Consider the following 26740-nt stretch of genomic DNA (forward strand, 5'->3'; position numbering starts at 1 on the left):
CTAGAGGGATACATTCATTCAGCTAATGTTTATTCAGCACCTAATATGGACCAGATACTATTCCAGGTGCTTAGGATTCAACAGTATCGAGACAGACAAAACCCTCTGTTCTAATGCTGCTGTGGAAAGATTATTTTCTAAATGTTGTTTATAAATCTAAAGTTATTGCATATTAAGTATGTCATTTGGGGTCCAGTCAAGAAAGCAAAAATCATGCTAGGTTTTTCAACAGAGGGATTCTATTATAGGGAATTGGTGTTGGAGATCTGAAAAAGCAGAAAGAGAGCTCTGAGGTCACACAAAGGAAATAACTTCAGAAAGCAGTTGGGTGGGAGGATCAAAATAAAGAGTTTGGAGTTGTTTGAATCTCAAGGCTCAGAGGAGGGATCCCTGTGGCAGAGAGCTCAGATGTCCGAGAAGGTGGCACTGGTACCTCTTGGGATGCGATGAGACTGACTCAGGAGTTGGAGGCTGGAAGCAACTTATGCTGCCAGGGCGAAGGGCCTCTGCTGGGGACATACTGACAGGAACAGCAAACATATGGGAAGTAGCTAGTCCACTCTGACCTCCCACCTTCTTCAGTTTTCCCCTATTGCAGAATAATCCTAGGAAATACAGTTTGTAGACTCCTAACTTGAGCATTGCAGAAGAGTGTTTGGAAGGGTAGATTTGGAGCCAAGCCACTAGTTTAATAACCAGCACAGATGTTGATATGTGCTGTGGAGAAAGATAAAGCAGGGTAGGTAGTTCAAGGGTGGGAGAAAGAGCTTACAATTTACGATAAGCCATTAGGAAGCTCTTTACCAAGAAGGTGACATTGGAGCAAATTCTTGAAGGAAGTTTGGGAGCAACCATTGGGGCTGTCTTGAGAAAGAGTGGCCAACTGAGACAAGAGTGTTGTAGGGATGAGTAATAGCAAGTGCAAAGGCCCTAAGGCAGGATTCTTTCTGGAGTAGTCTAAGAATAGAGCCAACATGCTTGATACAGAATGAGACATGAAGCCAGGTAGTGTAAAATTTTAGAGCTTAGCCTCCAGAGTAGGAAAACCTGGGTTTTAATCCCGGTTCAGCTCCCTTACAGAGGTGGGATGTACTGTTTCTTTCCAAATCCTCATTTGAGAAGTGGGCTTATTTTAGTGTTTTGCTCATGATTGTGATAAGGTTTTAGGGGAAAAGAGAATACAAAGTACTTGCAGTGCCTGGCATGTAAGTGCTTTATAACTCTTTTGTGGTGAGATTGATATTAACAGACCTCTGTTATTAGTTGAGTGCATGCTACTATTTATTATTATTATACTTTTAAAAAGAGACAGGGTTGGCCAGGCACGGTGGCTCATGCCTGTAATTCCAATGCTTTGGGAGGCTGAGGCGGGCGGATCACAAGGTCAAGAGATCGAGACCATCCTGCTCAACATGGTGAAACCCCGTCTCTACTAAAAATACAGAAATTAGCTGGGTGTGGTGGTGCATGCCTGTAGTCCCAGCTGCTCAGGAGGCTGAGGCAGGGGAATCGCTTGAACCCAGGAGGTGGAGGTTGCAGTGAGCCAAGATTGCGCCACTGTACTCCAGCCTGCCAGCAGAGCAAAACTCCATCTCAGAAAAAAAAAAAAAAAAAAAAAAAAAAGCGAGAGAGAGAGAGAGAGAGAGAGAGAGAGACAGGGTCTTGGTATGTTGTCCATTCTGGACTTGAACTTCTGTGCTCATGCGATTGTCTCACCCTCAGCCTCTTGAGTAGCTGGGACTATCGGAGCTTTGGGAATTCAGCTGCACCTCGCTCCTCCACTAGTTTATCCTCCCACCCCTCCCCAATGTCTTCTTTGTGTACGGAAGTTCCCACCTAGTAACAAAAACCTGGTTTCAAGTCCTGGTCCTGCCACTTACCAGCTGCGTAATTCTTGGCAAGTCACGTAACGTGTGCATGCTTTCTCATCTGTGACATAGGATAATAATATTACCTACTTTATAGTGTTGTTGCAAGGATTAAATGAGATAATGCATATAAAGAATAGATGTTGACCTAAATACAGATTTTTTAAATGAACGTAATTTTCTAATGCCTTAAATTTGCTGAGGGGTTTGTATCCTTGCACATGAATGTATTTGGTCTCACAGTCATTCTGTGGTATAGTCAGAGCAGTAGTTACCCTTTTTGTTTTACAGATAAGGACATTGAGTGCATAAAAGGGAATTTTCCAAGGTAGTCACATAATTAATTTAGTGGCAGAGCTGGATCAAGACTGGTTCTTCTTACATCAGCTCCTTGAACTGCTGTTTTTGTTTATTACTGGGAACGATTTGCTTGCCCTAGACAAATATACACTCTCTTTTTGTATTATATGATTCATTCAACAATCTGGAAGGTTCACATTTTTCTTTGACATAATGTGGATCTCCTTGAAAGGTAACATGTTTACACTTAACTGAGAGCACCTGGCTTCCAGGAAAAGGATACATGGGCAGTTTGAATAGTTCCTGTGGAGCTATTTGGATTTGGCACTCAAAACTTCTTCTTTTCCTTCATCCCATGTCATAGCTATAGAGAAAAGAGCTAGAAGTAGGATCATGAAAACCAGATCAGATGCTTCCTATCTCTTATGTCTAGTCCACTTTTGCAAATCATCAGCACAATGGAATAAATGCCAAGTCCTTATTTATTTCAAGTATTTTAGGTGTGGTTTTTAAAATGCGGTTCCAATACCTTCATCACACAGTGTTCCTCCATGCAAGATGGAACCTGAAAGGGTCTGCTGATCCCAAACATGCAAGTTATAGCTGGAATAAAATAATTGTCTTTACACACCTGCTGTTGAGTGGCTTGGCATTATTCCATTTATGAGACACAATTACTGACACTACTGTGTTGAGATCTGGGATAGAAAAAATGAGGGTCCTGTTTCTGACCTTTGTTATCATAGTTGAGAGTTTTGGACAGAGAATGCCCCATTATTCAAAATGGTGCTTCTAGAAAGGATCCATTTATGTTGCCCTGAGTGGCCTTGCTTCCTTTTGAAGTGATTTGCAGATCACCACATGTAAAGTGTTAAATAACTCAACAACTTCCGCTGATTCCTGAGGAGGAGGCTGGCCTTCTTTATTCCTGTTTATTTAATAATGTGTTACAGAGATGACAGTCAGTCAAGTCTCTTTTAGCTGCTTTCTCGTTTACAATGAGACATCAGTTCTGATTGGACATAGACCCAAACTGATTCCAAGTTCTTAGAAGACAAGGATCTTACCTTTTCAGCTTTGTTCTGCTGGAGGTACAGCACACCCGGGAGTGGGGAGGGGTGGTGTATGTGTGTGTATGTTGCTTAGTGACACTAACAATTTGAGTCACATTTATTCACGTGACCCTTTTGAGTCTGCATAGCTGTCTCATCTGGGATTACCTGTATCACGGATTTTTACTCCCTCTCTCTGCTGTTCGTTTTCTAACCACTCCCACCCTCCAAAGTAGTATGAGTCTGTTTTCTTTCAGCCCTTTCCATGGCACCATGGCCACCTTGCCCACACACCTTTTCTTTTCACATTGGAATTGTTTCCGCTTCAATGCACCCTTCTGTCTCCCTCTCTCACCCTTGGGTCCCTAATTCCTAATGTGATGGTATTTGGAGGTAGGGCCTTTAGGAGTTAATTAACCGAAGGTCAGATTCTCGTGATGGAATTAATGCCCCATGTAAAAAGGGGAAGGGCTTTCATTTCCTGCCATGTGAAGATACAGCAAAAAAGGCAGCTGTCTGAAAATCAAGAAGAGGGCCCTCTCACCGGACAGTTCTTGTTATGTTACCCAGGCTGGATTTGAACTACTGGGTTCAAGCAATCCTCCCACTTCAGCTTCCCATGTAGCTGGGACTCCAGGTGTGTGTCAAAATGCCTGTCGTAACAACGCTTGTTGTTTAAGCCACCCGGTTTATGGTATTCTGTTATAACAGTCCAGACTCTGAAGACAAATCCTTATACTTATGCTAAGCAGAAAGTCTCAAATTGACGTTAATAGGTGTCTAAGATATTTCTAATGTTTGTCAATCCCCTTTTGTGATAATAGGATAATTCAGACCTCAGGCTTAGAGCCTTAGGCTGCAGATAAAACAAGATGGCTTTATTTTTGTTGCATTTATTTTTAGTTACTTACTATTTATGGCAGGATGAAACTGATTCTCCATTTGAGGTAAAGCTAAATGTTTCCTTTTTTAAAAAAAATTATACGCAGTAAAATTCACCATTCGTGGTGGGCGCTGTGGGTTTTGACAAAAGCACAGTCGTGCAACCACCACCACAGGCAGGAAACAAAACAATGTCGTCCTCCTTTCCCTAACTACCTGTGCTGCTCCCACCCTACATACCTGGTAACCACTGCTTGATTCTCCATCTCTATAGAATATATAGAATATAAATGGAGTAATCATACGATGTGTAATCTTTGAGTCTGGCTTCTCTTTCCCTGAGCATAATGTTTGTGAGAGTCGTCCATGCTGTGTGTATCTGTAGTTTTGCTGAGCAGTAGTTCTTTGTAGGGATGTGCCACAGTGAATTCATTCACCAATGGAACCACATTTGGTTGTTTTCCAGTTTTGGTTGATTATGCATAAAGCTCTTCTAAACATTTGTGTACGGGGTTTTGTGTGAGTATGTTTTCATTTCTTTGGGGTAAACATTTAGCAGTGGGATTGTTAGGTCATATGAGAAGTTTGTGTTTAACTTTTTAACCAACTGCCAAACTCTTTCCCCAAATGGTTGTACCATTTTGTATTCTTCCCAGTAAGGCATGTGAGTTCTAGTTGCTCCATATTTTTGCCAGCATTTGGTATCACAGAAACATTTTTAAACCATTCTAATAGGTTTGTGGTGGCTAAGTATTTCCTTTTTACCCAAATATGTTTAAATTTTTTTTTTTTTTTTTTTTTTTTTTGAGACAGTGTCACTCTGTTGCCCAGGCTGGAGTGCAGTGGCGCGATCTTGGCTCCCGGGTTCAAGCAGTTCTCTGCCTCAGCCTCCCGAGTAGCTGGGAATACAGGTGACTGCCACCACGCCTGGCTAATTTTTGTATTTTTAGTAGAGACAGGGTTTCACCATCTTGGCCAGACTGGTCTTGAATTCCTGACCTCATGATCCACCCACTTCGGCCTCCCAAAGTGCTGGGATTACAGGTGTGAGCCACTGCACCCGGCCTGTTTAATTTTTTTTAAAAGCAGTTTCAGAAGGGGTTTTTAATATTAAAATATTAAATCAGAAGGAGGTTTTAATATTAAATAAGATGTCTGTTTCACCACAAAAAGCAGTTTGATTTGAGGGGTAGATATCAAGTAAATTGTAGTGCTGATTGTCATATATGGCAAAAATTGTGCGAGAGGTAGGTAACTGAGTGAATTTGGAGGACTAATACATTCTACTGTCCTCTAGCTCTATCAGCTAAAGAATGAACTGCATGAGGCTGTCCTGGATATCCAGCTGATACTCTGGATATTTACCAGATGCAAATGATTGTGTTAGAATAGGAAAATGATGATCTGTTCTTAACACGTAAGCAGTTGCAGTGACTGTCATTTTTTGAAGTTTTGTTAGATTTTGACAAGCAGGACCCTGATTAATTTAACAGCAGGTGATATCGTGGAATATTGACAATTTAATCTTTGTGGGCTGATTATTTTCCTTTAACAATCTGGCCGTAAGACCATTTGGACAGTTGCTGAGTGAGATCTCAACGTCTTGAAACCGGATGGCTTTGGGAACGTGAAGCAGTAGGAAATGGCTTATCAGAATTTCACCCGTAGGAGTTTTCTTTTTCTGCCTCAACTGGATATTTCAAGAGAATTTCTAGAATAAAAAGATAGAGCGAACAAGTTCCCAGTCCAGTTTCCTTTTCGTAGTCATGGTTTGTGGATTTCAGTGATAAGGTCACTTTCTCATTTCCTCAGCAGGAGTCTCTGAAGCCAGATACACTGCAGGTTTATGAACCATGAAGTGTGTGTAAGAAGCAGGTAGCCACTCAAGCTTTACTGGGTGAACTGTGGGGTCATTGCTAATTCATTCTGAGACACTCACTGGGACATAGCTCAAATTAATTACTTAAGTTATGATCTGGTGGTGGGAAGGGTTGATATTCACTATTCTAGTACAAATCTTGGAGGTACTTAAATACTTAAAAAGGACCCTGTTTAAGTGATGAGCAGTTTGAGGTTTAAAAATAAAATCAAGTGGAAAAAATAGTACCACTTTCTCAAATCTACTTTTAGTATATTCCTATTCATCAGTAAGGCAAGTAAAGTATTTTTTTTTTTTTTTTTTTTTTTTTGAGACGGAGTCTTGCTCTTTCACCCAGGCTGGAGTGCAGTGGCGCGATCTCGGCTCACTGCAAGCTCCGCCTCCCGGGTTCACGCCATTCTCCTGCCTCAGCCTCCCGAGTAGCTGGGACTACAGGCGCCCGCCAACACACCCGGCTAATTTTTTGTATTTTTAGTAGAGACGGGGTTTCACTGTGTTAGCCACGATGGTCTCGATCTCCTGACCTCGTGATCCGCCCGCCTCGGCCTCCCAAAGTGCTGGGATTACAGGCTTGAGCCACCGCGCCCGGCCGCAAGTAAAGTATTGTTGACCTTCAGGCTGGCTTTCTGTGAGATGGGAAACCTTGGAACATTGTTTGTGTGATTCAGCTGGAGTCTATAAGTCTTTTGCATGTTTTTTGTGAGGACTAAGTTACTATTGAAGATGCTTGAATAAAATACCCAAGAATCAGGTCTTAAAATATTTCTTAAATAATGATTTCATTCAGTTTATAAAATGCCAAGACAGTTACCTGCCTATTGATACCATTCAGAGCATGAGAGGTGTTTAAACAATCATTTCATCTCTTCCCATTTCTGAAGCTACCCTCCTGAGGTTACCACTGTTAAGGGTATAGTAGTATTATACCCATTTAACTATGTGAACTCATAAAATTCATAAACTTGTAAAACAAACCATATTCTGTTTGTCAATGAAATGCAGTGATAGTTTACATCTTATTCTGTAATTTGTATCACTTCAATGCACATTAAAGGCATTCCTTCAGGTAACTGCATGTAGATTTAACCTTTTTTTTTTTTTTTTTTTTAAGACAGAGTCTTACTCTGTCACCCAGGCTGGAGTGCAGTGGCGTGATCTCAGCTCACTGCAACCTCTGCCTCCCGGGTTCAAGTGATTCTCCTGCCTCAGCCTCCCAAGTAGCTGGGACTACAGGTACCTGCTACCATGCCTGGCTAATTTTTTGTATTTTTAGTAGAGATGGGGTTTCACCGTGTTAGCCAGGATGATCTCGATCTCCTGACCTCGTGATCTGGCCACCTCAGCCTCCCAAAGTATTGGGGTTACAGGCATGAGCCACCACACCTAGCCAATTTAACCATTCTTTACCATTTACCATTACATAGCTAAAACATTTTCCCAAGGGTGGATCAACCATATTTCATTCAATCATTTCCATATTCTTGGACACTCATTTTTTCTGTCTCTTGGAGGGCTGCTTTTGTTTTGGTCTTTTTTGTTTTGTTTGCTACAAACCATGCTGTCACAAATATCTAAGAACATTTTTTTTTTTCCTAGAGACCACAGCCAATAGGAATTAATAAAATTTTTAGAACAAATCATGGAGTTGACTAGATAGTTTTTCAAAGCATATGAGAGTTTTGTGTTTTTTTAAGAGAGGTTTTCTTCTGTCTGTTTGAGATGTCATGCTGTTTCAGATAAGTATGTTTCTTGTTCTTATTTTGAGTGCTAGAAGTTGTTTGGGACATGGTACTGGATGTAGTGTAATGAAGGCAACTCAGATATTCTCATGGTTGAGAGCTGTACTGACCAGTCCAGTAGACACTAGCCACATGTGGCTATTTAAACTTAAAGTTATTAAGATTAAATAAAAGTTCATATTCAGTTTCTCAATCACACTGGCCACTTTTTAATAGCTACATGTGGCTAGGGGCTACCAGGTTAGACAGCACAGATATGGAACACTTCCATGAAGACAGGTTCCATCAGACAATGATAGTTAAGGATGAGGGATGCTGCTGTCAGATTGCCTGTGTTCAGACAGACCATGGCTCTGCCCAACTTGTTATGTGACCTTGGGCAGCTTCCATCTCTGAGTCTGAGCTTCCTCATCAATAAAATGAGGGTAATAATAATCCTTACTTCTGTGTTTCTTGTGAAGATTATATACAATAATAGTATTGATTAAGTGCTTAACACCTTGCTTGGGACATAAGTGAACATCCGAGAAATGGAAGCTATTATTTTTTTCCCAGTGTTATATATTTTTTTTTTGTTTTTGGGGGGGTTGGACACTGTGCTTATTATTAGCTTAAAGCTAGTAACTGCAAGATATTGTTGGCCCAATTTCTAGCTAGAAAAACAGAAGGCAGTATTGTAGGCTAAGGAAAATCCCAGTTTGTCAGCCTGGTGGTTTTTTTTTTTTTTTTTTTATTAATACGCTGTCCCTGAGAAACATGGTAGAATTTGTTTTACTCGTCTCCTGTCAGGAAGTAACCCTTCTGGCTTTGTTAGAAGCATGGTTTGTAATAATTGTACCCAACCCAGATGGCTCCTGAAAACCCTTTGAAATGCCATCTGCCAGGCGTGTGTCCAGCCAGCAGCTTGTCATTCTGCTACAAGAAAAGAGAAGGCGGGGTCCCCTCCCTGGGTCCTTTTCTCCACAAAATCGGTGAATAGAGCCTGGTCAGGTTGGCCCAGACCCAGGGCGGGCTGCTCAGAGGATAGCTGGGAAACCTCCTGCTAGCCTGAGCATGGAAAGGTTTTGTCTGGGTAATAAACCCTGAACGTTTTATGGGTGGAGACTTGCCCGCCCACCCACTCCCTTCCCTTGCTGCTCTAAGGCATCCTAAGCATATTTATTTACATGGAAAAATGGGATCTGCTAGTTTCATGTTTCCGCTGAAATGTAGCATTTTTGACGTTCTTGATTATTTTGAATCCTCTCAGGAAATTAAGACCCCAGGGTGATTGTTGTCTTTAAGATAAACCTGACAAATTGGATCTGAAAACATCATTGAAAGAATGGCAAAGATGGCTGCAGAAGGAGAAAAAAAATCAACATTGTCTGGTTTGGCAAGACTATGAAACTCAACACATTTTTTGTTTTGTTTTATTTTGTCCTGATTTTTTTTTAAGATGGATTAAGTTAATGGAACTTTGGTATGGAGGCTGAATATGAGAGTTGCCATATAGAACATATTTAGGACAGATCGTCTCACAGCAAGTTTCAAAGAGATTCTATTCTTGCACTGCCCTGGAATTCCCAGTGTGATGTAGACTGTTTGTGTTTTACAAGTAGCTGGCTGAACAGCTTTTTCACTTGGCTGCAAGACATCACACCCTCCTCCTTTGCTCCTATCTTGCTGGCTACTGCTGCTTAGTCTACTTTGACGATCTTTCTCTTATTCTCATCTTCGAAAAGTTAAAAGTTCTTAGTGTTCAATCCAAACTTCTTGGCTTTTTTTTCCCTAAACTCTCTCCGTAGACTTTATCTTTCTGTCTCTTGCCTTCAAATGCCATTGGTTTACTAATCAACTGATAACTCTTATTATTGTTAAGTTTACATTCCACCCTCTACTCTGACCTTCAGACTTTTAAGGTCAGCTGTGCTCCAACTCTCTGTACCTAGGTATCTATTAGGCATTTCAAACCTAACAGGTCCAAAAGTGAACTTTTGATTTTCCCTTTTCCCAAAACCATTCCCCTCAGCCTTCTCAATCTCTGCAAATGGCACAGCCCATGTGCGCAGGTCACAAAATAAGTATTTCTGTCTTTATTCTTCTGTCTTTCTTACATACAACATCCAACCCATCTGCAAGTTCTATTAGTTCTGTCTTCAAAATATAGACCTTGCATGGTGTGATGAGCTGACATACTTTTTTTAAATTTAATTTTATTTTATTTTAAGTGCTAGGATACTTACATATGACGTGCAGGTTTGTTACATAGTTAAACATGTGCCACGGTGGTTTGCTGCACCTGACAACCCATCATCTTCATATTAAGCCCCACATGCATTAGCTATTTATCCTGGTGCACCTCCATCCCCCTGATGCTCTCTGTCCTCCATCAGTGGGTGGCGTGGAGAGCATCAGGATAAATAGCTAATGCATGTGGGGCTTAATACCTTGATGATGGGTTTTACTTTTAATATGTCTGTTCTATGGACTATACTGTAGCTCTTTAAAATACTCGTTTGTAATAGAAATCTCACCGCTTCTTATCACTTCTGTCCTATTCTAGTCCATATCTTGATTACCATTCACCTGGACACTATGGTAACCACCTAACTGGTCCTCCTACTTCTATTCTTGCCCACCTCCCACGCTACTCTGCCCAAAACTTGTTCTCCATGAAGTCAAAGAGCTTTAAAAAGGAAAACCAAGCCGAGTGTGGTGGCTTATGCCTGTAATCTGAGTAATTTGGAGGCCAAGCTAGGACTGCTTGAAACCAGGAGTTAGAGACCAACCTGGGCAATATAGTGAGACCCCCCATTTGTACAAAAAAAAGAAATTAGCTGGGTGTGGTGGCACTTGCCTGTAGTCCTAACTACTCAGGAGGCTGAGATGAGAGGATCTCTTGAGCCCAGGAGTTCAAGGAGATAGTGAACTGTGATTCCTCCAGTGCACTCCAGCCTGAGCGATAGAGCGAGGCTCTGTCTCTAAAAAGGCAAATAAAACAAAAACCAAATCAAGGCACCTCCTTGCTCAAAACCATTCTAAGGATGACATTCCATTATCCTTAGAATAAAATATGAAGTGTTTTCTGTGGCCTACGTAATGTTGCCGCTTGCTTTCGTTTCCAGCCCTTTTTTCATCACTGTGCCACAACCATGCTGGCCTTTCGGCCCTTCCCTAGACACACCAGATCACACCCGTATCAGAGCCTTTTCCCTTCCCTCTGCCTGGATGCATTCCCCATCACCCTTGCATTAGCCAGGCTCTTCCTCATCACCTAGCTAAAATAGCTTCCCTACTTCTCCCTTGCTTCCTCCCTCCAAGACACTGTCTAAACCTTTAACCTATGTTGCTCTGAGATACTTTCTAATCTTTCAGTCTGTAGAAGAATGATTTCCTCCTGATATTAAGTGCTATATTTATTTATATACGTATTTGTTTTCTGTGTCTCACAGTAACATATAAATTCCATCAGGGCATGAGCTTTGTCTTGTTCACCAGTGTTTCCCCAGTGCCCGGCATGTGTTGGGGCCTCAATAAATATTTGTTGAATAAATACAATATATCATGCCATGAATACACACACATACACATAAACATATATATATGTATTTAATAACAGATTATTATAGTGGGATTTGAACGGTCAGGTTCTATCAATTCATTCTAAGAAAAGCATAAACTATAATGTCTACTAAAAATTATTGGGCAAAGCCCTCAAAAAGGATTGTGTCATTCAATACACACAACAAACTTATGGATTAGGGGCTATTATTATCCCTATTTCGCAAACAAGGACACTGAGAAACAGTAGACACTAAGGAACCTGTCCAAGACCACAGGTTGGAGAGGCAGACCATGAACCTAGCGTTCCCGCTCCAGACCACTGCTCTTTAACAGTGTATGATACTGTCTGTATGTTTCCTGTGCCTGACACTTGAGATGTAAATTTAAAAGTTGTGCACTACCTCAAGGGGTTTGTTATCACCTGCCAGGGGAGGCACGAAACGGGAACAAATTAGGAAACAGTGTAAGAGTAGGCTTCTTTAACCTGAAGGTTCCAGCATGCTGGTTACGAGAAGCAAACATCTATACTATAACCATCCTATGCCCAATTTGCAGCTATTTAAAATGTTCAGATTTCAGATAGAAGAATTATGTGCACTAAAAATACATGTTGCCTCAGTAAAATGTGTACTAAGTGTTGAGTGTTTTTGACTTATGAAAATTATGAATATCCAGTGTAGGTGTGGATGCGGTCGTTCACATGGGCAAATGATCAGAGAGCGCACAGTGCTAAGAACTTTAGCACCACTAGGCACATATAGTTGGTTATTTAATTGCATTACATTTCAACGAAGAGATCCTAGGCATAGGGAAATATCCTTACTTATTATATAGGAAAACATTGACCTTAAATCACCACCACAGGTAATAATGCCTTGCAAAATGAGCTCTGTTGAACGTAACAGCAGAAATCACATTTTTTGCTCTTTTTTTTTTTGGTCTCATAATATTTAACATAGGCTCCTAGTACACTGTACATAATTGCTGTTTGGTTTACTTTCCTTTCTTGACTTATGTGTAAACCACATTCTGCTCATTGCTTCCACTTTGTTGACTGAGATTGGGCTAAAATGGTAGATCCATAGCCCAGCACCTGAGCTGGGTGACTTTTGTACTCTGGATGCTCTGCATTATTTCACAAGAGGAAGCGTTAGATTTGTCAGCCACTGAGAAGATGACCAGATTAATTCAGGGGGAGAATTTTCTAGCAAATGCAGTGTCCTTTCTCCCTAGTCAGAGTTCATGAATGGCCTCCTTTTGGCCAACATATTAATTACATGAGGAGCAGCAGCATTTTAATCCCTGGGAGATGTCCAACCACAGATCTCAGGCAATTATATTTCTCTAGTGATGTGTTTATGCAGCGGGTGTCATTTTCTTTAAAGGGCTTTGGAACTTGCCGGTTGTATTGAGGAATATGAGAATCTCAAGGCCTGTGATAAAAACACAAACCCCTTAGGCTCTGAGCTTAAGGTGGATACGTTTTTAGTATTTACTGGAGTCCTAAAAGCTGCTGACTGTGAATGTTGTCTGTATAAAATCAGTTCACCTTTTTTATTCAGTGCATTGTCAAAAATGGTATAAAACTCTCTCTAGGTTACCCAGCTGTGCTTGGTTTTCTCTCTCTCCCATTTGGGGGTCCCAGGCACTAGAGTGTGGAAATGAGAATGCTGTTGTGTTGTATTAGAACGAATTTGCCTTTACCGTGTCCCTGTCTGGACAGATGAGGCGGCAGAGTCTTAGGTGCGCCCTCTTACTGAACAGGTTATTTTAATTACACCTGTATGTGGCACTTCCTGTTTTAGTTGACTGATGGTTTGTTGTGCCTTTTTATTTTCTGCTACAGGCACAACCCGATCTCCCAGAGAAGGAGAAGTGCCTGGCGTGGACTATAACTTTCTGACTGTGAAGGAGTTCTTGGACCTCGAGCGGAGCGGGACTCTTCTGGAAGTTGGCACCTATGAAGGTGAGTTACTTGCACAACAGCATGAAAAGCTTCTCTCCTGGGTACTTCAGAGGAGCCAGAGCCATCCAGGCAAAAATGTTTTGTGGAATCTGGAGGCCTAAACACGTAACAGGAGATTGCAGTTCACCTTAATATGACCAATAATAGATAAAGTCTATGGAATAGGTATTGTGAAGCTCTTTAAAAATAGTTTTTGTTTTTCTCTAGGAGTTTTCTTTTTTAATTTCACTATTCAAGTGTGTGGGTGTGTTTTGTTTTTTAATATGGACATGTATGGTATTCGAAGAGAAGGAAGAATCATGGTTAATCACAAAATGTGACCCTATAAGTAGTGTTGTTTTAATCTTGAAGAAATAACATATCACTTTCCTACTGATTGGTTTTTAATGTATTTTTATGTGATTCATAAAGCAAACTATTTTTTTTTTTGAAACAGAGTCTCACTCTGTCGCCCAGGCTGGAGTACAGTGGCGCAATCTCGGCTCACTGTAAGCTCTGTCTCCTGGGTTCACGCCATTCTCCTGCCTCAGCCTCCTGAGTAGCTGGGATTACAGGCGCCCGCCACCATGCCCGGCTGATTTTTTGTATTTTTAGTAGAGACGGGGTTTCATCGTGTTAGCCAGGATGGTCTCGTGACCTCGTGATCTGCCCGCCTCGGCCTCCCAAAGTGCTGGGATTACAGGAAAGCAAATTATTTTTAAAATATTTAGCTAAGTAATCTTCATATACCTGTCTCCCACCGGCCTAATTTAGGATTCAATATTATAAATAATCTGATTACTCTTCTGAAGTTTATGTCAATACAGACATGCATGTGCACGTGCGTATATACATGTGTGCATACATGTTGTATGGATATTCCCATTTCTTCCCTATTTTCCCCAAAAGGTAGTATATAGTACATGCTGTTTGGGCCTTGCTCTTTTTGTTTAACAGTATGTCTTAATAGGTCATTGCAATTCAGTAATAAAGCACTTCTGGTTTTCTTCTTTTTGAAATATAATTATAAAAATTATAATTCCTTTGTATGGGCATACTGTAATTTATTTAACCACTTCCCTCTGAACAAATATTTGAGTCAGTTTCAATGTTTCATATTTCTAAACACTGCCGAGTTGAATGACATGGATGTGTCATTTTATACAGGTGCAAACATATCCATAGGATCAGATCCCATTGCTGGGTCAAAGCCAAATGTGGTGGAAAAAAGTCACGTTTTTCTGAAAACAGTATTATAGCTTGATTACTTTTTGGAGTGTTATTATTATTTGAGGCAGAAGTGGTGTAATGATACTATTAACTAGGACAGATTATTAACTTGGTGAAGTTATTATGTGTATCTCTTTACAAACTCTTTAAAATTTGGATTTATTAGGCATTCACAGGGGCATTTTAAAGATTAGACTTAAACATAAAGGGTAAATACAAAGTAGATTATTATTTTATTAGGGACATTATAGCTTTAATGTGATAATTGCTCCTGTTACAGTGACTAACCCTCATATCATGATCATGAATCTTAGAGATGCTGTTTCTGGTTTGGTATTCTTTGGTGAAGAAGGGAAGGAGCATTGTCTTTGTACATACTGCTCATTTCCAAATTGTGAATATACAGTAGACAGTGTATATTAATCAAATTCCTGCTCATGAAGTGAAGAATTTTTGTTTGTTTGTTTTTGAGTATTGCTAATTATCAGTTGGCTTAGTTTCCTGAAACTACATGTTGGGATGTGACTGGGTGGCTGGTGGGCTGGGCAGGGGTCCGAGAATAATCGAGGTCTAGGAGTGTATAGAGGGAAGGGAGGGAGGCTGCGGGAAGGTACAAGGAGCTTCTTCAACATGTTGTCAGCATGCTGTCCTCACATATTGTACATGTGAAGAGGTGAGCATGTGTGACTCCTCTTTGGTTAGCAGAGAGAGAATTGTCCTCATCTGAAATCAGTTATTAGGCCCGTCTGGGGGGCTTCAGTCATCAAATATACAAAACATCTATTTGCATTTTTGGAGAGGCTGGGGTGGGAGTGGTTGTACAAAGCAAAAGAGGATTGGGTCGGAAAGGAAAAACTTGTGATTTAGACTCCAATTTAACTTGGAAGATGGAAAGTAAACTCGCTTTATTCAATGTTAATGGAACAAATGATATATAGGTGGAGTCAGTTCTTTCCCTCATTTAATTTTATCATTGCAACAGAGGCAGCTATTATCTTCACTGAATTTTTAGATGGGGACACTGAAGCCAAGTGGCATTAAATAACTTTTTCAGAGTTGCACAGCCAGTTCTAGAATGCTAGAGCAGGAACCAAACCCAGCTCAGTGTGACTCTCAGATCCTACACTCTTACCTAAAAACCCGAAGAATATCGTAGATATAACTAAGAAGCTAAGGAAAATAACCTGTTAGTACTTGAAGCTAACTTCCTGGTGTATAGCAGTAGAGTAATGGTTTTCAGAAAATGTCTGATTGTCTTATAGAAAACGGTGCCCTTGTGAGTGTTGCATAGTTATTTTGGAACTAGAATTTTCTTAGGCGCAGGATTAATCTTTTCCAGTTCTAACCCATTTGTACAGTGTTCTTCAGCCTTTGGCCTATTAGCGGTGAAATTTCCCTACCATATGAAATGGCTCATAATTTTTCTTTTCTTTTTTTTTTTTTTGAGACAGAGTCTCACTCTGTTGCCTAGGCTGGAGTGCAGTGGCGCAATCTCAGTTCACTGCAACCTCGGCCTCCCATGTTCAAGCATAGTTCCTGCCTCAGCCTCCTGAGTAGCTGGAACTACAGGCCCATGCCACTGTGTCCGGCTAAGTTTTTATATTTTTATTAGAGACAGGGTTTCACCATGTTGGCTAGGATAGTCTCGATCTCATGACTTCGTGATCCGCCTGCATCGACCTCCCATGGTATTGTGATTACAGGTGTGAGCCACTGCGCCTGGCCGAGATGGCTCATAATTTTTTGGAACTGACCAGAGTATATTATATTGACCCTTAAAAGCTGAGAGCCGAATGGAATGTTTATTAAATGCCGTATACCGTCATCAGAGTAGGGCTGGAAAGACATTTAGAGAACTTTCTCAGTCTTTGCCTCCCTTGGACAAGTCCCTTGATGGTGGCTGCTGTCTATTGGTGGACACTAACAAGCATGCAAGCCCTGCTGTCACACTGCCTGAGTTTGATTCTCAGCCCCTTTGCTATTGAGCTGTGTGCCCTCCGGCAAGTTACTTAATGCTCCATGTCTCCATTTTCCCATTGGTAAAATGAGGATAATAATAGTGCTTCCTCAGAGGTAAGGCTAAATGAGACAATAATTGGAAAGGGCTTAGCAGAGTGTCTGACACATGTAAGCTCTCCATCAGCATTAGCTCTTGTATTTACACGCACCTAGTTCAAAATTGCTCCCGTGGTGGATCCCTTTCCCCTCTACCAGTCAGTAAACCACCAGATTTGCCAGTAAAATGTCTTTATTTACTTCCTAGGTACTCACCATCTTTTTTCCCCTCCTGAAATTGCTTTCTCCAGACCTCTACTGGTTCCAGAGAGGCAAAGTCTACCACAACAACACAAAGCACTCTTTAAAGCAAGACATATATAAATGTTTAAGTAACACTAATAAGTGTACATGATGGAATAGATCCTACAGTAAAAGCCCTAAAACTAGCTAAGTCCTACTTTTTTCCCCTCTTCCATATAGGTAACCATTATTAAAGATACTAGTGCAAATATTCAGAAAACTTATATGTACACAGCATATACATATGTCTTGTTTACTTCACTCTGTTACTGCCCTTTGCCCTTAACATACCTTGGAGATCTTTCCACATTACCCCATACAGTGTTCTTCAGCCTTTGGCCTCATTCTTTATAAATTCTGCATAGTATCCCAGTGAATGAGTATATAGATATATATATAACTTATTTAACCAGTCCCCTGCAGATGGACATTTTAAATGTCCCCTGCCTCACCTCCCCCTTCTGTTTTTGGTGGTTGTGTTATAAACAGTGCTTCAAGTATATTGTTACACAGTTTTGAGCATAACTATAGGGTAAGTTTCTGGTAGCGCAGTTTTAAAGCAAGCCTTTTAATGCATATATAGTTTATTTCAACAAATATTTATTGAGCATTTATTTCAGGTCAGACTTCTTTGTGAGGCAAGGGATATGATGTACAGGGCAGTAGACCAAAACTACCTGACTTTGAAGGTGCTTATGTTTTTTAGTTAATTATTTTTGCTCGTGCTTGTGTGGCACATAGTAGGTGCTCTTCAAAGTGCATTGTATGCACAAAGTCATTTAATCTTCCTAACAAGCCTATGAGGTAGGTTCTATTTATGTCCATTTTACAGAAGAGTAGTATGAGGCCCAGAAATGCCAATAATCTCTTCTTAGTTCACATGGTAAATCAAAGATGGAGCTGGGATTCAAATTCAGGCACTCTGGCCACAGAGTCTACACTCTTCCCCTGCTCAGTCTTGTGAGGCAGATTAAACATAAACAATTTTGCTGGGCGTGGTGGCTGATACCTGTAATCCCAGCACTTTGGGAGGCTGAGGTGGGAGGATTGCTTGAGCTCAGGAGCTCGCGAGCAGCCTAGGCAACATGGCAAAACCCCATCTCTGCAAAAAAATACAAAAATGAGCCGGGCATGGTGGCGTGCACCTGTAATCCCAGCTACTCGAGAGGCTGAGGTGGGAGAATCACCTGATCCTGGGAAGTTCAAGGCTGCAGTGAGCCAAGATCACACCACTGCACTCCAGCCTGGGCAACAGGAGCGAGACTCTGTGTAATATATGAATGAATGAATGTAAACAATTTTAAGAAAAGTGATGAGTGGGCCGGGTGTAGTGGCTCATGCCTATAATCCCAGCACTTTGGGAGGCCAAGGCAGGCCGATCATTTTAGGTCAGGAATTCGACACAAGCCTGGCCAACATGGTAAAATCCCCTCTGTACCAAAAAATATATAAAAATTAGCTGGACGTGGTGGTGCATGCCTATAGTCCCAGCTACTTGGGAGGCTGAGGTGGGAGAATCACTTGAACCCAAGAGGCGGATGTTGCAGTGAGCTGAGATTGTGCCACTGCACTCCAGCCTGGGTGACAAAATGAGACCCTGTCTCAAAAAAACAAAAAAACAAAAAAAAAAGAAAGAAAAAAAAGTGATCAGTGTTTTGAGAGAAACTACACAGCACTCCAGAAGCTTATAGAAAGGGCACACCATTTCATCTAGTTTTGGCAGACTCCCTAGAGGAGGCAAAGCTGTGGAAGGACTGTGTTAGGTCAGGTGAGAGGCTGGGAGATGGTGTTTGAGTTTAGTAATCAGCATGGGCCACGGGGTCTGAATCCACAGAGAACGATGTGATGATGAACCAAGAGAGGGTTAGAAGGATGGCTTCTACAAAGGGAGGGGAAGCAAGCACACCCTGTTTCCCTTAGAACCACTGCTATCCCGTAAGAACTCCCTTCCATGCTGGGAATGTTCAGTATTCTGTACTGTCCATTATGGCAGCCAGTGGCTCTTGTGATTGAGAAACCCAGTTTTAAATTAACTTTAATTCAATATAAACTCATTTAAATTTAAGTATACACACATGGCTGGTGACACCAGTTTTAGAATAAAAGCTTCTGAAAGGAAGGTTGAGGACCTGCTCAACAAGATCTCTGTCCTCACCAGCTGACTTCACAAAGCAAAGCAGGTCTTAACAGTTAAGCTCCTTTAAAAAAGAATCATCATGTTGAATCCTCCCAAAGAGGATGTTATGCAGAGGAGTGGTTATCTTCTTTTGTGGATACATTCTATGACAGGCGAGATGGCAGACAAATAGAGTGAACCAGTGAAGCCTCAAGGCCCAGTAACCTTTAGAATTCTCTTTTAGGCCTAATATTTGCTTGATTTACATTGGTCGGTTGTAGGACTTTACAGCTGGAAATGCAGTAAAGTTAGTTTCTTCAGATGATAGAACTGAAATCCAGAGAGAGCTTGCTTTAAGCTACTGCAAGGAGCTAGGGACATAGCCTGGCCAAATGTGGCAGGACTGGGATGCTTTTATTTCCCTTTGCCTGAAAAGTAATGCTTCTTTTGTAGCCTCGGTTACTAGTTTGTGAGTTCATTCATTTATTCGTTAAAGATAAAATGCTGAACGAAAGCAGATGTGGTTGTGGTCACTGTCTTTATGGGTCTTAACTGTCTAGTGAACAAGACACTTTATTTAAATAAACAAATATCCAATTGTAAGTGTGCGAAGGTCTTTAAAGGAGACCATAAGATGGGGAGAGTGGATGTCTGTGGAACTGAGAAAAAGTACCTCTGTAGAAGTAGTAATTGAAGTGAGATCTGACCGGTGAGCTGGAGTTAGGTTGCTGGATTTAGCAAATAAAAACACGGAACACCCTGTCTTGCATTTCATCTGGCAACCACAGTTGGACTTGGCTTTGAACCACATTGGTGATGGTGGTGGTGAATAGTCAGCTGAATCTAGAGATATTTATGTGAAAAGCTGAATTTGTTAATATATTGGTTATTGTGAGAACGAGGTAGAAAAGACAGATGATGATAATCCTCCTAAGATGACTCCTAGTTTCTGTCTTCTATTACTGGATAGATAGTGGTACCATTTGTGAAAATAAAAAATACTGTAATTGGGGTAGGTTTGGGGGGCAGGGGCTCCATCTTGAAACTTTCTATCCCCCGACAGCTGTAACACTGAGAGTTGCCTGTACTCCCAACAGAGTAGAGCCCCTTCCTGGCTATGTAAAGAATCTGATTATCACCCCTCACAAGGCATAGAAGTTATTAGTAGAGTTTGTCATTGATCTCTGCTTTACAGTTTGAACCAACTCCTCATTCTGTCACTGAACAGAATTGGCATCAAAGCAAGGTAAAGAAGACAAGAATAAGCACATCTTTCCAACTTGGCCCAGCTTCCTAATTGTGGCACCGAGCTTATTTATTTGATATGGTGCTTAAAATAAATCAGCTGAACCATTTCCCTTTTCCCTTGCTTTTCTTTTTTTTTTTTCTGTTGACATTTTTGCTCTGCAAGACAGGTCACTGCCTCAGCCAGCCCTTGGGACTTCTCTAGGAGAGAGTTTACAAGGGATGAGCTATTCAGTGGAGGGTGGGGGTCCAGACATGGCTGTTTTACAAATGCCTCTGGGTAGAAGGGGCTGATTATACACTTTGAGCATTGCAAAGGTTTTCCTTCAGCATAGAAGTGCAGTGCCAGGGTGACATTTCAAATTGGAGTTATGGGTTGCATATTTCTGCATGTTAATTAGGAAGAGGATGTCAGCATTCAATAATGCTATTGTTTTGCTTCCTAGAAGGTCTGCAAAAAGGCAGCTGCCAATGGTATAATTTTTGGGGACACAGAGATAAAATAGGGGTGAAGAGAGTTCTTGTTTCTGGTTAAAGAAAGCGAGACTGTCTGGAGTCCTGTTCCTTGGCAGGCCCTAGAAGCAGTCTGTTGTGATGAGCTCTGTTGGCAAACTCTGTCGTGGAATGTTCTCTGTTGATAATGAAAGTGACCAAATGAAATCTGTGCTATAATTGGCTGTTCTTCTGCTTATGAAGATGGGGGGAGCTGGCAAAGTTTTCTTTAATTCCCTGCTTAGAGATTCCCAAATTTTCCTGGAGTTAAAAGCATAGATGTCAGAGACAGACTAATCTGTGTTTAAATGCCAGTCATCATTTTTGACTTGTGTGAATATCAGTTTCTTTATGTGAAAATGGGAATATTGATGCCTTTTTTTTTCTGTAAGATTGTTTATAAAGATTAGAGTAAGTGAATATATGGGTAGTGACACTTAATAGGTGCACGATAAAGGTAACTTTAAAAAATGTTGTTCTTTGAATATGTGTTGTGATAATACACTCTTCTACACATTAACCCTATTATCTGTCTACAACATCAGGCCTGATGGGAGACTGCCAGAGTTGATTATAGGCTAACATTGTGCCAAGCACAGTGCTGGGTGCTTTATACACATTATCTAATTTAATCTTGACAAAAACCCTATTAGGTTGCCATGATTTTTGTCTTTATACTATGTGAACTGACGCTGAAGACAGAGAGGTCCCTTACCTCACTCAGGGTCGTAAAACTCTTATGTTGTCCTGTTTGGTCTTGTATTAGAAAGCAAATGGCACTGGCAAGGACAAAGTGCTAATTATAGAACAGTGGTTTATTGTCCTTTTGTGCATGAACATCCTATTTTTGTAGGGTGGGGCAGATAGGAAAAGGAAGAGTAAAGAGAAAGCATTGCAGTTTTATGAAGGAACTATCATGTGCTGAGCAAGCAAGTGGCAAAGCGAAGTGATGCAGATCTTGGTAATTCAGATGTAATTGATGGACTGGGAAGAAAGTATTGTGAGTCATGCTATTAAAAACTGGATCCACAATACAGGTTTTTAGGAGGATCCCAGGCTGGAATTCATGTGCACTATCTGCCCTTATTCATTTACTCATTCTGCACCGAATTGCCGGGTAATGGTATGTGCCTGGCACTGTGTCAGGCCTGAGAACACAGTGGTACACAACATCAGATGTGGCCCCTGGCCTCTTGGAGCTTATAGTCTAGAGGTGAAGACAGGTACTGATTAATTAAACAGTCCGCTATATACAATAAAGGGCATTAGGAAGGGGAGGTACGTGGTTCCTTGAGAACATATAAGAACTGATAAGGACAGTTTTGATCTGGTCTGTGGGGTCAAAGATACTGTTGCTGGGGATGAGCAGGTAGTAACAGGGTGAGGAGCAGAGGGAGGAGTGGGTGCAAGAGCTATGAGGTGGGGAAGAGGGCACAGTTTACATGCTAGGGGCTGAAAGGCAACCAGTGAGGTGAGGGCGAAAAGAACAAGATGAAGGCAATCAGGACAAGTGCTTGGAAAGTGGACATGGGGCAGACCCCTCAGGACCTTGAGGCTAAGGCAAAATCAGATATGCTGGATGTCCATGTATTCATGTACTCTATACATATTTGCATTATACATAAAGAGAGTAAGGTTTTTGTACCTCTCTCCCACCAAAAAAAGAAAACAATTTTTGCCCCCTTGGGGGTGTTACTGCCCCTGCTGAAAATGCATGCTGTAGATTCCCAGCCATGGGTGGTCACTACCATCCTTGTTCTCAGGCTTATTTTCAAAAGCTTGTCTCATAGGAAGAAGACAGACAAGTACCCCCAATCCCCACCCCCATTTACCTGGGGCTAGCCATGTAACTCCATGGCAGGCGTTTCTGCCACTTTGGGCCTCTATGTTTGTCATCTGCAAAAGAGGAATGATTTTCTCTGTCCCAAATGGCTTTGCTACACAAACAGTGATCCATGGACCTCATGCCCACCCTGATCATTACTTATTGTAATTTAATTGTTTGCACATTGAAGCTTGACAAAACTGATGTATGCCATATAGAATGATTGTGAAGATCGTGTTTCAGTCCAGTTTTTACTTTGTATTTCCCATGCCTGGCATTAAAAAGGTTTTCTTTAAGGAAATGAATGAATGAATAGTAAATTTGTATAATTTGAAAGCCATACAGATTTGATTCATCCTAACTTAAATTCCAGGGTTACAATCCTCCTTAAATATTTTATAAAGCCCTAAAAATTGATTTGCAGTGTCTATTAATTTTTAAATGCGTGTCAGAAAAATATTTTCTTTGGCTTTGTCCTGGCCAGAAATTGTGCTTGGTAATTAAGGCCAGCAGTGGCTTCCTCTTAAGTCCTTCTTTGCCCTCCGCTTTCTTCCCTGGCCACCCTCCCTGTTGAGTTTTGTTGTAGAACCAGTTCTGAAAATAGCAGCAGAGAGAACAAGTTTCCACTTGGGAGGGAGCCCAGCCTCTGCAGGAAACGTGTGTGGGATAACGCAGAGTCTGTGGGACAATCAGCCTCACGGCTCCCAGACACTGTGCAGCCTGCCAAGTGATAGCCCCAATTAAGTTTTTAATCACTTATAATTTTTCAGATGTTTTTTATTTAATACTGTTAAGTCGCACATACTGTCTGTAAGGTTTGTGTTTCTACATGGCTAGACTTTGTAAGGTTTGTGTTTCTGCTATGGCTAAACTTTGCTTGATTGTGACATGAGTGCAAACCATTGCAAAGGTGGAATACTTTCTGGAAGGTTAGAGTCATGAACTCAAGTGCCTGAGGGGCCAGAGAGGTCAGGTAAGAGGGTGCGTAGAGGCAAAGAAGACCACTGGTGACTGTGGCAAACTGGAGCAAGCATGACCCATCCTGCCCATTGCTGCATGGTAAGGGCAGTTCACAGCAGAATAAGACAGCCAGAGTTGGAATAAGACAGCCAGAGTTTTTGTCCAAAAGCCCAGGGCCGAAAGCAAGCTCTCCAAAAATCAATTCACTCAAAGGTTAATCTGTGAATTATTGAAGACTTTTTGAAGTTTAAGGTTTTCTTACATCTACTCATGCCCCTGCTCATGCCCCTGTATCTGCCCATGCCCTTGCATTGCAGCAGCCTTAGGGCACTGTTCTAGATGGGGTCCAAGATCTTTGTCTGCCAAGGGTCAGGCAAAACCAAGGGGAGGAGCAAAAATTTCTCTGCAGAAATCCTTGATTTGGTATGTTCATGTGAATTGGCTTTAGACACATACTTGCTCTTCAACATCCTCTATAAGAGATGGAGTACCTGGAACCAGACTTTACATTTTGTCAAACAGCATTGACAATCTAGATTTAACTAGAAGCTTTCTAATTTTAAATGTTGGTCACTAATCCAAATTATTTTAAAACAGTGGTGTATGAAAGTTTGGACACTCTGCAGTTAGAAAGCCACTAGACAGAAACTTTTCTATAAAGGTTGTAGGTTTCAGTATGGGAAATAAGAAATAGTGGAGAGATTTGGATAATAATAACACTGTCTCATATTTAACACCTTATAGTTTACAGAGTACCTTTGAAAACTCTGCATTAGTTAATTTTCACAATAATCCTATGAGGTTGCTACAGCTGGTGCTACCATTCCCATTTCACAGAGAAAGTACTAGAGAGACTGAGTGTAGAAGACTTGGTTATTTGGTTATTGACAGGTTTGCTTGCTTAGTGCTCAGTTACCATGTGCAGCACTTTGGATACATGATCTCTTTGATCCTCAAAACAATGTAGTATGGGTGTCATTTTAAAGACTAAAAACATGCGATAGCAACTTTAGGTAGCATTTATCTACCCTCACGATAGTGGCAGACTTCAGCATAGGTTAAAGGCAGACCGTCTCATTTTGTCTTCCTAACAGCTCTTCTAGGTGTAAACTAGGTTCTCTTAGAATCCCAAGTTAAAGGAGGACAAAGACTTGCCCAGAGTCACACAGCTAGTTGGTTAGTAGTGGGCTTTCAACTCTGAGCTGTCTCTTCCAAGCCTTTTACCCCATGATATGGTGTGCCAAGGCTCTGCAGTATTGCTCATGGGCCACTCCTTAGATTAAAGCCAATGAAATTGCTTATGTTTGACAGTTTATATCTTCTACAACAGCAATTTCATGTGGTTCAACCTGATACTATCTACTTTATCTGCCTCCAGTCAATGTTAAACTAATTTTCAGAAACAGGAAACCATTGTGAACAAGTGGATTGTTTTGGGTTGTATGTAATTGCATTAACAAATCTGCTGATCATTTATCAACTTAAGAAAGATTTTGCACTTGAAAAGCGAGGGTGGGTACCTAATGGAAAATCCACACATATTTGTCAAATTTAAGTGGAACTTTTGTTTTCCAAGCACTTATTATTTCTGCCATAAATGCAGATGTTGAAGTTTTCATTGATTTTAAATGATTAATAATTTTATGAATGCTACTGCAGTTTAATGGCGCTGAAACTGAGTGATATGGTTAGGAAATTATGCATATAAAAGTTACAAGGGAGGGGTTCTACATCTTTCAGTAGAAGTTTCTTATTTATAGACATTGGCCATAATTTAACATCTAACTTGAAAATGTACATGATGTCTTGATATAATAATGATTAAGGAATGAAAATTAAATTCATTAGAGCTTTGTCTCTCTCCTTTTTTTCTCACTGTGCAGATTATTTTTAAGAGAGTTAACCATCATAGTTTCCTAAACTTCACTAAAGAGTCTTCAGTTAATGAGAAAGTTAACAGTTTGGCCTAGTTACTTACACCTTCAATGAAGGCATGAGACATCCTTTGATACAACCTCTTTAGAAATGCAAGATTAAGTGCATTTCTTGGTTGACACGTGCTAATTTCTTCTTTGCTCAAGTGTTAGCCCCTAAAGACACATGTGAGATGCCTTTCTTCAAGCTGATTTGACTCAATTCTAGCGCCTTTAAGTTGGAAACCTGAAAGAAGATTTTTGAAGATATGGATAGATTACTTCCTATGAAAACACTTGCATGATTGAGTTGAGTATAAGCCACCAGAATGTGCGTTATCAGGTTTCTACCTGGCACTCTTCAAGTTTGAACATGGTGCTCTTTCATGTACTGCATTTAAAACAATGTGTATGTTGAGTTTTCCTGCTGATAGAGACTATTACACTCCTCTCAAAGAAAGTGGGTGTGTATCTCTATAAATTTTGATGATTCAAAAAAAGTTTTAAAAAATATTAAAACTTTTCTCTTAAAAAAGAAACCTTATTGGCCAGGCATGGTGGCTCACGCCTGTAATCCCAGCATTTTGGGTGGCTGAGGCAGGTAGATCACCTTAGGTCAGGAGTTCCAGACCAGCCTGGCCAACATGGTAAAATCTCGTCTCTACTAAAAATACAAAAAAGTTAGCCAGGCATGGTGGTGCATGCCTATAGTTCCAGCTACTTGGGAGGCTGAGACTGGAGAATCGCTTGAACCTGGAAGGTGGAGGTTGCAGTGAGCCGAGATCGTGCCATTGCACTCCAGCCTGGGTGATGCAGCGAGACTCCATTTCAAAAACAAAGGAAAGAAACTTTATTTATAAGAATAAAGCCTGATAGAAGCAATTTTTTTTTTTTTTTTTTTTTGAGACAGTATCTAGTTCTGTTACCCAGGCTGGAGTGCAGTGGCATGATCTCTGCTTACTGCATCCTCGACTTCCCAGGCTCAAGAAATCCTTCCCTCTTCAGCACCCCCAAGTAGCTGGGACTACAGGAGAGTACCACCAAGCCTGGCTAATTTTTGTACATTTTTTAGAGACGGGATTTTACCATGTTGCCCAGGCCGGTCTTGAACTCCTGAGCTCAGGTGGTTAGCCCGCCTCAGCCTCCCAGCGTGCTGGGATTATAGGCGTGATCCACTGTACCCTGCTGAGAAGCAAATTCTTTATTATCTGTATGTCTGACGGAGACCAGGCTATTACTGTCTCCTTTTGCGTTTTTTTGTTTTGTTTTGTGCTTGTGTAATAAAATGTGTTTGTTATGTAAATATGTACTGAGGTTAGACAATGGGGTTGGATCCTTGGGAAGAAACGGTGTGTACAGGATTTATTATTATTTACAAATTCTGCTTTACTAAGCACAGAATTACAAACATTAGTTAGGATTGATTCAGCATCTCAAAATCATTTCCTAT

At 40.9% G+C, this 26740-nt stretch overlaps 1 protein-coding gene across 11 annotated transcripts in view; it reads left to right on the forward strand.

The window, feature by feature from the left end:
• MAGI1 (membrane associated guanylate kinase, WW and PDZ domain containing 1) overlaps positions 1 to 26740 on the forward strand; it is a 679526-nt gene that overhangs the window by 525511 nt on the left and 127275 nt on the right. For all 11 annotated transcript variants that reach the window (XM_030801832.1, XM_030801827.1, XM_030801834.1 and 8 more), the window contains exon 3: positions 13113 to 13232. In XM_030801832.1, the coding sequence (XP_030657692.1) occupies positions 13113 to 13232 (120 nt within the window). The remainder of the gene's footprint in view (positions 1 to 13112; positions 13233 to 26740) is intronic.

Source organism: Nomascus leucogenys, chromosome 21 (assembly GCF_006542625.1).
Source record: "Nomascus leucogenys isolate Asia chromosome 21, Asia_NLE_v1, whole genome shotgun sequence".
Classification (NCBI taxonomy): domain Eukaryota; kingdom Metazoa; phylum Chordata; class Mammalia; order Primates; family Hylobatidae; genus Nomascus; species Nomascus leucogenys.